The sequence below is a fragment of the Paramormyrops kingsleyae genome, chromosome 18 (assembly GCF_048594095.1).
Source record: "Paramormyrops kingsleyae isolate MSU_618 chromosome 18, PKINGS_0.4, whole genome shotgun sequence".
Classification (NCBI taxonomy): Eukaryota; Metazoa; Chordata; class Actinopteri; order Osteoglossiformes; family Mormyridae; genus Paramormyrops; species Paramormyrops kingsleyae.
In genome coordinates, this window is record NC_132814.1 from 11099905 (window position 1) to 11113951 (window position 14047).

At 43.9% G+C, this 14047-nt stretch overlaps 1 protein-coding gene across 5 annotated transcripts in view; it reads right to left on the reverse strand.

Annotated features, from left to right (window-relative positions):
• Positions 1–446: 446 nt before the first annotated feature.
• Positions 447–14047, reverse strand: part of LOC111837971 (fibronectin type-III domain-containing protein 3A) — a 28454-nt gene continuing 14853 nt past the window's right edge. For 4 of the 5 annotated variants that reach the window (XM_072701821.1, XM_072701819.1, XM_072701822.1 and 1 more), the window contains exons 7-26: positions 13858–13916; positions 12263–12429; positions 12039–12098; positions 11540–11678; positions 11402–11455; positions 10705–10829; positions 10384–10558; positions 9614–9700; positions 9114–9252; positions 8563–8631; positions 7546–7664; positions 7040–7145; positions 6536–6711; positions 6144–6257; positions 5692–5841; positions 4357–4694; positions 3873–4082; positions 3292–3458; positions 2880–3004; positions 447–2266 (exon numbers count right to left, since the gene is read on the reverse strand). In XM_072701821.1, the coding sequence (XP_072557922.1) occupies positions 1946–2266; positions 2880–3004; positions 3292–3458; positions 3873–4082; positions 4357–4694; positions 5692–5841; positions 6144–6257; positions 6536–6711; positions 7040–7145; positions 7546–7664; positions 8563–8631; positions 9114–9252; positions 9614–9700; positions 10384–10558; positions 10705–10829; positions 11402–11455; positions 11540–11678; positions 12039–12098; positions 12263–12429; positions 13858–13916 (2900 nt within the window). In that variant the 3' untranslated portion in view covers positions 447–1945. The remainder of the gene's footprint in view (positions 2267–2879; positions 3005–3291; positions 3459–3872; positions 4083–4356; positions 4695–5691; positions 5842–6143; positions 6258–6535; positions 6712–7039; positions 7146–7545; positions 7665–8562; positions 8632–9113; positions 9253–9613; positions 9701–10383; positions 10559–10704; positions 10830–11401; positions 11456–11539; positions 11679–12038; positions 12099–12262; positions 12430–13857; positions 13917–14047) is intronic. The other variant, XM_072701823.1, reaches the window with a different exon arrangement.

Genomic DNA, 14047 nt, shown 5'->3' on the forward strand with positions numbered 1-14047 from the left:
TCCTATTACCGTTAGTCCTACTTTATAACTGCTTTGCTTTTGCAAAAGTACTCCTTTCTGGAAATGTCTTGCTAGTGAAGTTCATTGAGAATGACACTGAAATGAAGTGATAGGTTATGAGTCAGCTGACATTTAATTTCTAAATCAGAAGGTAACCATCACATGATGAAATGTTCAAATTCTCTGCTGGTTTTCTAATTTCATGATCAACTGAAGAAGTCACAACCTTTTTATATGTAGCTGATTGGATATGGAATAGAGGGCACTTGCGTCAGGTCAATTTCTCCAAGGCTGCTGAAAGCCATGTGCATGGTACACCATGCTGAAAGATGGAAACGTCAAAATGTACGGTTTTTGTTTACGACCGGAAAAGTAAACGACAAAGCAGGCATTTCAATTCATAAACCTATGAAAGAAAAATAAGGGCTGCTCAAACAGACAAAAAGTGACCCAATAAGAAGATTATCTTTTATTATTCATGGTTCTATATGTAGATATAGCTATTGAATTACACTTTTAATATATACAATATTTGAGATTATACATTATGGCGTACAGTTTCAAGTTTTGGTTATATACCAGAATTTGATTTCATTTGGAATGTAGTGTGTGAGGTAAATGCAAACATCAAAATTACTTTTTTTGTTGAATTTAATTTTACTCCCCAATACACAGCATTGAAGACAGCCATAAAAGCAGATGTAAAATGGCACAAGTTGCAATTACATTTCATTACTATCAAAAATAGGAATTTGAGATTTACTATGACAAAGAAAAGTCAACTACAAGGTGTCTAACAGATAAACATTATTTGTTGCAAGATTTCCAACGCAGTACCTGCAACAGTAAGATGCATATCCAAATACAATGACCGTGAATATGACCTGACAATTGATTCATTCCATTTTAAGTGTCTGAAAAAGCAAAAGCAAACTCCTTGTAAAAAGAAACATTTTCATGAAAGAACATTAAAAAGTAAAGTGCTAATTGTTTTAGTTTTTTTTTTTAAAAGAAAAATTACTGTTCCAAGAATTAAAGACAGAATTTACTAGTGTTAAATTTAATAGTAATATTAGTGGTCTGAGGCAATCAGTGTCCATTTAATTGGACTAAAAAATAAGGATTACACCCGACGGTTTCAGGATTTTGCATTTTTGCTAAGTTATAAAATTCACAAGTAGGGCTTTGGTTCTCTGAAACGCATCATGGGAAGAGCATGCATTCACCCTCATTTCATAAAGATGCAAATCGAGAAAGATCTCCGCAAGAAATAACCTCCTCTTTGCCAAGCTGAAACGTATGGGTACAGTTAAAATAAGCACGCTTCCCCCCCAAACACCTGTTCATCCTTACAGGGCCCACATACTGATCATCACCCCACCCCGAAGCTATTTTCCACCCTCTGATATGCAAATATGGGAAAGTACTTAGAATACCAGCAGTATAATACCGTAAATTCTTGTTAACACTACAGTTACTACTCGATCTGTAGTACTACACTACCTTCATCATACTGGAGGACATGCCCTTACACACACACACACCCTTAACCTTCACCTTGTATTTTGATGTATGTGCTTAATTATCACCGGAATAAAACTCTGCTGCATTCTAAAAAGAAAATGGTAACTGAAAAAACATGACTATAACATAATATACATGTACACATAAAAAGGCAGGGATGTGGTCCAAAGACCTAATGTACTGAAAATGAAAATGCGCCGATCCTTCCAAAAAACAACCCATAGTGCAATCCTTTTTTAACCAGACGGTACAGGACAGTATAAAAATATAATGCTCTCGTTCCCTCTGAGACTCTCCAAGCTTGACCTCCGCTGCTCTTTGCAGGTCTGTTAACCATCTCAGCTTCCGAAGTCTTGTATGCAGATAAAACCACCAAAAACTAGAATGACAACTTAAAAAAATAATTTATTCTGACTGTAAATTATTTGATGACGAAGTACTGGATGACAAAGGCAATAAGGATAGAGATGACAGCGAAGAGCAGGAGTATGAGGGCGGCACACTGCTCGTCGGTAAGGCTGGCCCTCGGCCGCTCTGCGTCGGGGGCCCGGGGCCCCGCCCCGCTCGTGATGCTGCCTGCCGCGGTCTCACTGCGCTGCAGGGACAGTACGGCGGCGGAGCTGTAGGGGCCGCTCAGCTCGGACGGCGCTTGACACTGCCGGATGGCGCAGACGCGGAAACGGTACTCAGTGTTCTGCTGCAGGCCCGAGAGCCGGAACGATGCGGCAGAACCCTTATATACCTGAGGAGGAGGAGACAAAGAGGATGGCGGGGCAGCAACGAAGAGGGGGAAAGACAAAGACCGTGTACTTCCTGGGGTTATGGAATTAGATTTTAACCAAAACACATTTTCATTAAGCATATTGTTGTGCACCAGACCAGTGTTTTGATCAGTTGGGGGAGAGGGAGTAAAATACTAAACATTTTGTTGTTGGTATTGTGGATCACTGCATTTATAGTAGCGTTCTGCCATGCATGCTTGGCACACGGAGAGATGGTCTGTGCCGTGCAGAGCAGCACATTAATGAGGTATGTAATCATAATCAGAACTATTTCTAATATGACATCTGATCTTCTGCAGTATTTTTTTTTTCCCTAAAGATAAATTTTACAGGGTGGTGTTTGACTCTATAGGTTCGGACGCTGGGCTTGTGATTGGAGGTTTGCCAGTTCAAATCCCAGAGTCAGAGGAATTTCACTGCTGGGACACAGAGCAGGGGCCTTAATCCCCAATGAGTCCAGGCACTGGCTGATTCTGCTCGCTCGCATTTGGATAGAAGAGTCTATATTTTATTAAAAAGTTAAAAATAGACTTTTGTAAATTGAGTAACACAGAGCATTGTGCGGTGCCATACCTGCTTGAACGCTGAGTTTCCCATCATGCACTGCAGCGTATAAATGATAGAATCTCCTTTCATGGGCGGCACAGGGTCCCAGCTCACGTCACAAGAATGGTCATCCAGACAGTCGATTCGAGGAGCTGTGTGGGCAAGAAAAGGGGATTATTATTATTAGGGGAACATAACACAACAAACAAAATACTCTATAGTATAACTAACTGCAACCAGCTATAAAGGCTTAGTTATATATGAATATACAGCAGGACTCTGGTTAGAACTGAAATCATACTTTTAAAATTCTAATGACCATTCACCAACAGCGTGCAGTTTCCTGGACATTACTGGTGGGGAAACATCGGTTTTATAATAACTGCAATAAATAGGGATTATATTTTGGACAGAGAGACGGCCGAGAGAGAGGCCTTACCTTTCAGAGGGCCGGGAGGGGAAAGGGGGGTGGTGAACGTGTAAACATCTGAGAAGGGCCCTTCTCCTGCCTCGTTTAAGGCGCGGATGCGGAGTGCGTAAGAGGTAGCCTCATTCAGCCTCTGCACCTTGTGTGTGTGGCACGGCCCTTTATACAAAGACACGAATCTTCCCAGCATATGGAAGGGAGAGAAAGTGAATTACAACCAGCCAGGTTCATCCATCAAGTTTCCTAGACATGATAAATGTTTAGGTTTATTGCGTCGATCCATAAAGGTGCACAGACTGTTGACTGTTTTGAGAACAGCTGTTCTGAGAATAATGTTTAATAGTGTGGCTTTCTTTCTTTTATTTCGTTTTCCTCCCTTTTCCCTGTTCTTGTATTATTCTGTATTGATGATTTTGTAATGTGTCACAACACAGCCATGTAAAGAGCCTTGGGGTGACTTGTGAAAGGCGCTATATAAAAATGACTCAAATTGAATTTAAAACTGCTGATCTTAGTACAGACATGAGATCTGCTTGATGTAAGCAGTCGTATTTCATTCACACAACAGCCAAATTCTTCATTTCCCCGGCTACCTTCCATTCTTGTCTTCCATCTGAAGCTCGTACTGTATGGCGTCGGAGCTGCCTTTGGCAGAGCCGTCTCCCCAGCGCAGCTTCAGGGTCTGGTGGCTGATGGCTGCACACTCCAGTCGCGGGGGCAGTGGGGGCAGGGCCTTGGTTTTTAGCCGGACTGTGTGGCTAAAGGGTCCAGAGCCTAAACTGTTCAGGGCCTGAATTCGTATCCTGGGCCGAGGAAAAAGGATCGCAATTATCGGCTGTAACTTACAGTAAATGTACACGCTCGCAGTCAACAGGCTGGGGGATGATGCAGATCGACGAACATCAACGATCAATGAGCAAGTGTTTGTAGAAATGAGCACTTGTGCTGCCTTTACTGTGTCAGCTTGTAAAAGCCAGTAGCTGTAAGGCCAGACATGGTCCTATTGTGTAATGATCAAACAGCAAGTGTTGCTGCACTGTGATGTTCTGGCAGCAGGTTGTAGCTCTCGTGTCTCACCTGTAGCTGGTCTCAGGCTGCAAATTCTGAATGATGTAGCGTGTGACTGGTCCCACGATGACGGGTTGGCGGTCTCCCAAGTCAATGCAATAGGAGGTGATCTCTGCTCCATGGTCACATGGGGTATCCCAGCGCAGACCAAGACAGGAGGAAGGGCAGAAGGAGGACGACGTGTCCCGCTCGGCGCCGTCCTCCTCATCGCCTCCCGCCGCTTCCAGCTCCTCTCTCAGCTCGGAGTCCTCCAGCGCGTGAATGTTGCTCACGGCTGCCGGCACGGAGCAAGGTGTCTGGCAGGTCGTCACCTCGCAGAAAGGCCCCACCCCCGCCGCGTTCACTGCCTGCATGAGACCGGGACACAGCATGGGGGGGGGCACGTCAACTGTCAGCACAACTCTCAGCGGACGCTGTCCTGCCGTGTTTAAGGGCGACCTTCTGGTAATGCGTGTGGTGCACAAGAGGAGACGCAAGTGTGGGGCTCGGAATTAAAAATAAAAGTATTAAATTAAAAAAAAATAAAAAATCGCAGAGCAGCTGACAAAAGCAGACGCCACAGCACCAGCGCTGATGATTTTGAGATGTTAAAATACAGAAACCCAGAGGAATCTAGAAAAAGCATAGAATTAAAATGAAGAAAAATAAACTAAAATGGCTGATCTTCATCACTGAACCATTGGACTTGAGAAAAATAACCACTGTAACTGGAGTAAAACAATAACGGTTAATTTAGAATGGTGAAAATAGATAAACCCTTACACATCCCTGAGCTGAAAGGAACATTACAAGAAACACCGGAACATAGGCTACAGTAGAATGCAAAAGTCTTAGGCAAGGAAAATGTTTAAAGCTACTTATCTTGGTAGAAACTGTATTTGCTCAGGAAAAAAAACAATTTAGCATTAGAACAGGCAATGGTATAGTAACTAAAAAACTAGCAGGGATTCCTTCCGTTTTCTAAAAAGCCACTGATGTCCTGCAGGATGGTTCCATGAACACGGCTTTGGTTCCCAAAGCTCAGGGGCACCCCACCCGTTCTATGCACTCCTTAAATTTCACAATTTAACTCATTAAATTGGCTAATCAATACTTCATTACCCCACAAGGTGTGCTAGTGGGTCCAAGTCGAGAACTACATGGGCGTATTGGACGATTGCCCCAAATATTGGGGTGACTTTAGCAGAGGTTATGAAATGGACAAGCTGACACATAATTCCACGCCGAGATGAAGATCATCTAAAGGTCACTTCTGCGCCTAAGAGCACGACCTTTCACACAGTGCTATCCAGGCGCTGCACTTGCTGCCCTGAACAGCAGATGGGATAGAATGAAGCCGCCCACCTGTACTCTGCAGAAGTAGTAGGTGGCTGGCTGCAGGCCCCTGACCTCGTGGCTCAGCGCGGGGCCCGAGTAGCAGGTCTGCATGCCACCCTCAGCTGCCCCCCACTCCAGCCGGTACTCTGCCACGGGGGCGCCGTTACACTGGGGCGCCTGCGGACGGGAGAGAGAGCCGGTTGGAAATGCTAAATGTGCCGCTAGAGATTCCGGGCCGCATGACAGCATATCATACTGGGCCCCCAGACCAGTCCAATTATGTTCCGAATTTTAGGGCCCCTGTTCTTCCAAGGGGCCCTTGGAATCATCGTAACCTCCCCCTTTACTGAAAGCAGGACCCTACTTAGCAACGACTCATCCCACTCAGATTATACGCTAAATTCGCACCATTACGTTTTTTTGTTTTTTTTTACGTGCTTCTCCGACGTAAGCCGAGTGCATTTCGGCAGAGGCCTTACCTCCCACCGGATCACAGCACACGTGGGCGACTTGCAGGCCACCTGAAGCACCTTACATTGCTCAGGAGCCCCGGGCGACGTCGTCACGTCACACTGCTCGGACAAGGGCCCGTGCTGATCAATCAAAGAAAACGAAAACAAAGCAAGTTAATAACCGGCAGCATTTATGGGGTTACACGACAATATAATTAATGTACTAATAATTAATTGATAATGTCCACATTTTTGTTGTGTCCCAGCTCCCAGAACACCTGCACCAGGTATTGGATGCTGTTTCTTGACTGGTACAGGGAGCTGGGAGGGAGCAAAAACGTGGATTTTCTGGGGGTCCCCGAGGACTGGGCGAGAAACGCTGCTTTAGAAGGATTTTTGTCTGCAGTTGTGCGCCTCACCCCGGCCTTGTTGGCAGCTCGCACTCTGAAGCTGTACGCAGTGCCAGGCAGCAAGCCGCTCACGGTACAGTCCGGGTCGCAGCCCTGGTACACTTCCCTGTACTCCTCTGCCTGCACGCATGCCATCTGAAGGCTGTAGCACGACACTGCACTGCCCCCGTCAACCTGGGGGGGTCCTGCAAGACCGTGAGGACAGGCAGATCATGACTAGCGGATTCCCTGCCTGATCACCCCACACAAACCAGTGCACAAACACACAAAGACTTTGTGCAAATTTCCATCCATCCATCCATCCATCCATCCATCCCAGGAACCACGCTGTCAAACTGTGGACTATTTAGAGACACCACATATTTTTTTGACTAGAGGAAGAAACTCCCCCCCTCCACTCTGGGCGACTGAGAACAAAGCCCCGCCCACTCAGCTGCCCCCTTTCATATATATACACACGAGCTGCTGAATCATGTTCAAATCCAGACAGCACGTGCTGTACGGGAGGCTCACCCCAGCGGAGCTGCAGCTCACGGGCTTTCGGCTTTCCAGCCACCCTGGGAGGAAGACAAGGTCCAGGGGCGACAGGCAGGGTCTGGACCTGCAGAGCCTCGGATACCTGTGCCAGGAAAAACAAATAATCTCAGAACTTTAGTGCGAAAGAAAGAAAGAAAAAAAGAAAGAGAGAGAGAGAGAGAGAAAGACAGACAGACCCTATCTATCTATCTATCTATATATATATATCTATCTCTATCTATATATCTATATCTATCCATCTATATCTATAGATATATATAGATATATAGATATATATAAATAAAAACAAAAATCCACTGTTAACCCATTATCCCCCCCATGAATACAAGAACACAAATACAAGTAGAATGACTAGTTGCAAAAGAATTTCCAGTGACCCCTATCTGAAGGAAGTCAGAAGCTCACACATGAATGATGACTCATACATACAATATAGGTTCATGTCACAGGAATGATGCATGTGACGCATGCAAATGACTCACAGGGCTCTGGCCTCCTTTGCTGGTGCAGCACACCCTGATCTGGTAGGTGCACCCAGGCTTCAGACCCTCACACACGTGTTCCAGGGCTGATCCACTGTACACCGTCTTCCAAGACGCTTCTGAAGCACAAATCAGGCAAACAGTAGAATTAAAAGCTTCTCAAGCTGTTCCTTGAGGACCTCTAGATGGTCCATGTTTTTGCTCCCTAGCAGTAATATGGACCGTTTGGCAGGGAGCTGGGATGGTGCAAAAACATGGACCGGCTAGGGGTCTCCGAGGATTGGGCTGGGACTCACTAATACACTGTGCATCAGTCTTCTGCCCTCAGTTCCTCTTTTCTACCACTGCATTCAAGCAGGCACATGACCCTCCCCTGCACTGGTTATTAAAGGCTTTGGATATATTCTTCAAAGATTTCAGAGGCTTATAGTATGGCTACAAATCACTGCAGGAAGTTCGTATAAGTAGTGCAGAATGGTGACCGAGTTATAGTCAATAACTAGAACACTGTCAGGACACTAAGAAGAATGTTTCCATGGAGAGCGCCATGAAAATTTTAATTAGGCCGCAGCTGAAGAATTGCATAGCGATCACACGTGGAATACATGTTACTTAGTAACTTTTGTAGATTCATTAGAGGCACAAAAAGCACCAGATAGGGAAACCAGGGACAGTCCCTGACCACAGTTATTCCTTTATATTGTATCAAATTCTTTTCAATAACCATTTGTAGGTAACAACATATTCCCATAGCACTTTGGAATGTAGCAGAATTATTATTAAGCGTAGCCTCTTATAACAGACAGCTGGTGAAAATTATTAAACACAGGCCAACTAAGTTTCCAAAATTAAATTAAGATGCACTTTAATACAGTTTTTTTTTTTTTTTTTTATCAAATATCAAAGCTAATACTGCGTTGCGATTGTATTGTTATGCACACTGCTGTCATACTTAACATTAATACTTACATCACTTCGAACAGAAAATAAATAGAAGATATTTAAATAAGAACGTACCGCCCGTGCCTTCCGAAATCTCCACACTGTATTTCGTAATTTCTGAACCGCCATCATCTTTTGGGGCCTCTGGAACGAGAACGTGTTTGATGTTGCAGGATCAGTACAAACAAAGCTAATTATTAAATTTTACAGCAGCTAACTGTACTTAGGAAATTAGTTCCCCCAATTCAGTTCAGTACAATACAGACTACAATTGTTTTTCTTCCAGATATTTTTCTTGAATAGTTAAACTGACTTTGTAAGAACACCACCCCGCACGTTTTGTATTATTACTCAAGAACCATTCCTAACTTATGGAACCTGAGCCATTCCTAACTTATGGAACCTGAGCCATTCCTAACTTATAGAACCTGAGCCATTCGTAAGTTATGGAACCGGACACTTGACATTTAATGCATAGGGAGCGACCCCCTATCATTTTGTGCTGTGATAAATACCAGATTTGCATATCATATACTTGCCAGCCCTTCCCAGAAGCACAGTGGTTTCTTTTACTGAAGATCATACAGGTGTACCAGCATTAAACAATCACTCCAAGAAGGTCTCACCCCAGGCCAATCTGAAGCTATGCGAGTGCAGCCTTCCCTTCAGCGCAGGCTGGCCGGGTCGAGCAGGTCTGTCGGGGCACGTAGTAAATTCGGCCACCTGACTGGGAACACTCTTTCCTTCTGTGTTGTAGGCAATTACCTGGGGAGGACATTAAAGGGAACGTCATCCACATGATGTAAGAGGGAGATACAGACACAGACAGCGTATAAACCAGTCCATGTTTTTGGGAGGGAGCAAAAAGGTGGAGTGTCTGGCAGGGAGCTGGGAGGGAGCAAAAACTTGGAGTGTCTGGAGGTCCCCAAGACTCGGGCTGAGACAATCCAGCAAAGCGCTAAAACCTGTTCAAGAACATCACTTATTACGCTCTCCCACTACCCGTGTAATTACAGCACCTTGACGAAGATCCCTTCCCCTGCGTTTTCTGAAGCTGAGCCACGCTCCAATAAAGAAAGTCTGAGGAAGGGCAAAGGCAGCACAGAAGCACATGCAGGCTTCTTACCCGGAACTTGTACTTTGTACTGCGACAAAGGTTCTTAATTGTGTAGGAAACTTCTTCACCGTCATATTTCGGCTTGAAGCCATAACCCTATATACATTGGGAAAAAAAGAAAGCAACAGACACTAAGGAACACAGACAGCTTCAGCGGTGATGGCTGCAAATTACTCTTCCGTCCTGTTTCATTTATTCTGTGAATCGGTACACAGTTCTATGAAAAAATATTACACGTACATCATAAATTTTGTGTAGGCAGTCTTGGCAAATTATTTTGTAATTGGATTAGAATACATAAAATAAAACTGCATGTCATCTATCCTTTCATCCATTTTCTGTAACCGCTTGGGGTCGTGGGTGGTCCAGAGATTGTCCTGGAGGCTACGGGCGCAAATTAGGGAATAATCCTGGATGGGATGCCAAACCCATCACACACCATTCGCTCACACACCATTCGCTCACACACCCACACCTACGGGCAATTTGTGGCAATTCCAATGAACCTGTGTGTTTTTGGACTATGGGGGCAAACCAGAGCACCCATAGGAATCCCCATGACGTCACAGGGAGAACATGCACACACGGACCCATGGCAGAGACTCAAACCCAGGTCCCAGAGGTGTGAGGCAACAGTGCTAACTACTGTGCCACTGTCATATAAATACATTTTACTTAGTTAAGGGAAATGGAAAAGTAAAAGTTTGTTATATGAAGAAGTATGGACTATTTCTTCAGGATGGCTTGGAGACTTTGCAGAAGAGCACGCGGACACTCACTGAGCCATCATCCTCCATCTCCAGGGTGTACAGGATGTCGTCATCCTTGGGCGAAGAGGCTGGCCGCTGCCACTGCAGGGTTAGCCAGGTAACTCCTGCCTTGAGGAGCGCTGGCCGGGGTGGGGAGGCAGGCACGCTGCAGGAGGTGAACAGGCTGATGGGCTCGCTGAATGCGCTGCGGGGGGGGGGGCAGGGCGGGGGAGAAACCCGTGGAGGGTCAGCGGCAAAAGATGGTGCGTCAAACACAGACAAGCAAAATCACCAACTGATGGTGTGCGTTAGACATCTGAACCTCCAGAACGGAATACGGTAATTAGCTACCTTGTCCCCAGGTCATTCTTGGCAGCCAGACGGAACGTATATTTGGACGCCGGTAAAAGCTTGGCCACACGATGCTGCTTCTGGGGTCCGTAGTAGCATTGCTCAAACTCGCCATTTCCCTTGCCCTGTACGATACCAACTGTTATTTTGATTTAACGATTTGCGAAAGTGCTGAGACTTGTAAGGTGAAATTCCGTTAAAATGTTACGATCGGCCATTTTTTATTTTATAAGAATGAAACAAGCCTCCGAAATTCCTACAGATAATTCATCAACGCGATATCTAGGCTACTAGGGTACCTTCTATCCGACAAGTTATCCGGCTAAGCAAGAAATCCACCTTTGTGATAGAGGCCCCAGGACTATATTTTTTAATCAATGTAATAATTAGCCAATAAATATAAAATTTTGTAATAAAAATTGAAAAATATATTTTTTCCTTTCTTTATGGCTTACCATTAGCTTGTCTGGAGAAAAGCAATAAAAATACTGTTTATATGCTTTATAGGCACAGTACATACCGAAGCCTGGACAGATGTTTTTTCCATTAGTATATTTACTTGACATGATACCACATTTATCACAAACTGTAACTGAAACTAAGAACAAATATGTATAGAAAGGGCAGCCACTGGTCATGAAACTAGTCATCTTCCAAAAAAACGACACTTATTTAAATCCTATAAATACTGACGTACCTCATCCCACTGCAGAACGTAATTCTGTATTTTAGATCCATTATCACAAGGAGCCTAAAATAAAAACAAATAAATAAGCAAACAAAAAAATGAGATATCATATAATTCTGCAACCTGAAAGGATATCGTGGAGCTTACCTTCCACTGAAGAAGGATGGTGTTTTTGTTGCCGCTGGACTTCCTGGGGGCAGCGGGGGTGTCCGGCTCACAGCTGAGGGTGGTGAAGCTCACAGTCTCGGAGGGATACCCCTGTAAATGGTCACAGAGTGCCCCCACCCTGAAAGGTGGCAGGCACATAGCACACATTATCCCCGGCATAAACAGCGTAGAGCCCTCCGCTCTCCACAGCTGACTGTTGTTTTATTCACTTATACGAAACATATTTATCCAGTAACCCAGCAATACCCCCCAGTAACCCCAGTAAACACCATGCTGCTTCTGCTCTCTGGCAATTTCAATAGTACTAAAGCATGACAGAATATTAATTAATAAAATAAAAAAAACTCATAAGACAGTTTTTAGCAAAAATCAGGAGAGTTTCATCCACAGTACAAATGTTTTAATTCTAAGCAAATGCAATATTTATATAAAATAATATAAAATAAAGAAAAATCTTAATAAAAAAAAAATCCCAAACCTTGCATGATAATCAGTTGCTGGTCTGAGGGCTTCTAAAGTCACAGTCAAGTCTTCACCACTGAAAATTCACAAAATACGGGTTAAGAACAAGAGTTCTGTGAGGTCGGCATCGTATCAGTAAGCGCTGCTTAGCGTAAAAAGCTGCCAGAAGTGTCAGTGTAGCTCAGAATGCTGGAACATAACCAGCAACCACACGCCGCTATTACGCAAACCCACACCCACCTGTAGGCGGTCTTGTACTTCTCGTCCTTGCCAGTATTAGAGACCATAACTTCATAGCTGAGCGGATCATGGGGGTCATTCTCACTCCCGCCATTTCCATCTCCGCTGTCTGACACCAAAGGCGAGCTCCACGTGAGGACGGCAGATCGGGCCTGAATGTCCGTCACCTGGAGTGAGGAGGGAGTCACGTTTATCTGGACATTCCAATCATACTGCTTTAACCAACCGTTTTTTTTTCAACCTTGGGGTGTATGTACCCTCCAGGGCATATTTAAGCCTAATTACTTATTAATTAAAGTTGTATATTTTCAAACTATAGTTGTATTTAGTCAAAGTATGTCATACATAAACGCAGAAGGGAGTATGTGACATCAGACACAGACAAAAAAACGTACTGAACAAAAAAGCAAACAGTTATATACAACTGAGACGATGGGTGATATTAATACAACACAGTAAGACTTTCAGAAACCCAACATAAGAAGATCTTGAAAGAGGACCCACAAATAATCCAGGAGGCACCCAAGTTGCAGAAAGGTATCATCACAAAGCATGGATGTGTCATATTCCAGCTCGTTAGGGTTTTAAACAAAAATGTGCTGAAGGCAGAAGGAAAAATTATTGGTACAGGGAGATAACCAATTAGATTGTACAGGAGGTGGGTCCAAGAAACTAGAGGAGGCGAGATCAAGACATCTGACTGGTTGGTTCCACCACCTCTAGTTGCTTGGGCCCACCTCCTCTACAATCTGATTGGTTCTCTCTCTGAACCAATCATATTTTCTTCTGCCCTCAGAGCATTTTTGTGATAGTAAAAGTCCCATAAGCCATACTCTATACAAGCTGTGTGGTGGTAGGTTACATGCACAATGCTTTGCTCTGTAATACCACTCTAGAAATCAGAATCATGCCCCTAACCTAAGCATACAATGTTAATTTCCTAGCCTTCTTCAAGGGTTACAACCATGTGAGATATTTCCAGTACTCATTCAGCCTACACTTAAATAAATCAAGGACTTGAAAAATACATATAAAAAAAAATTAAAAATAAAAAAAACACAGCAAAGGTAAATGTGACCCCACCCTGACTACGCTTAAAAACAATAATGAAAATCCATGATTCAATTACATGCATTTGCAATCCAATCTGAGGGTGACATTTATCCATGTAGCTGTCAGTAAGGCTGCTATTTCTCACGGGATGTCAGAGATTAACAGCCAAATTCGTGCTTCAGAGCTCAGACATGGCATTTTCTATATTCTTCTCCCCCTTCAGAAATGTCCGTCCCCATCATCCCCCATCGGCCACATGGCCACTGACATCACCCCCAAGGGTAAAGGTCGCTAAAAATGCCAGACACTCACAGCGACAGAGGCTGTACTCACACCACAACACAGGATCTATCAACTATTCCAAAAAGAAAACTGTGTGGCTTCATTAAAATCTCAGAAATGGTGGATTCGAGGAATGCAAAGATGATACTTCCACAGTGAGCTGAGCATTCTGAAAACACTTCTGAAAGATACGTATACGCGGTCACACAACCACACACACACACAAAACAAAAACACAAAACAACTGTCCCCATACTCACAACTGGTTTGCTGATAGCAGACAACAGTACTTGGAATGCCATGGATTTTTCATCGAGTTCTAGAAACAATAATAAAAAAATTTAAATAATTATACAGCCGCAAGCTGTTTGCTAGAGTTGGGCTTAAGACTTACTTTTAACCTTTTATACTACATGAACATTATTGTTATTATCATTATTAATATTAACA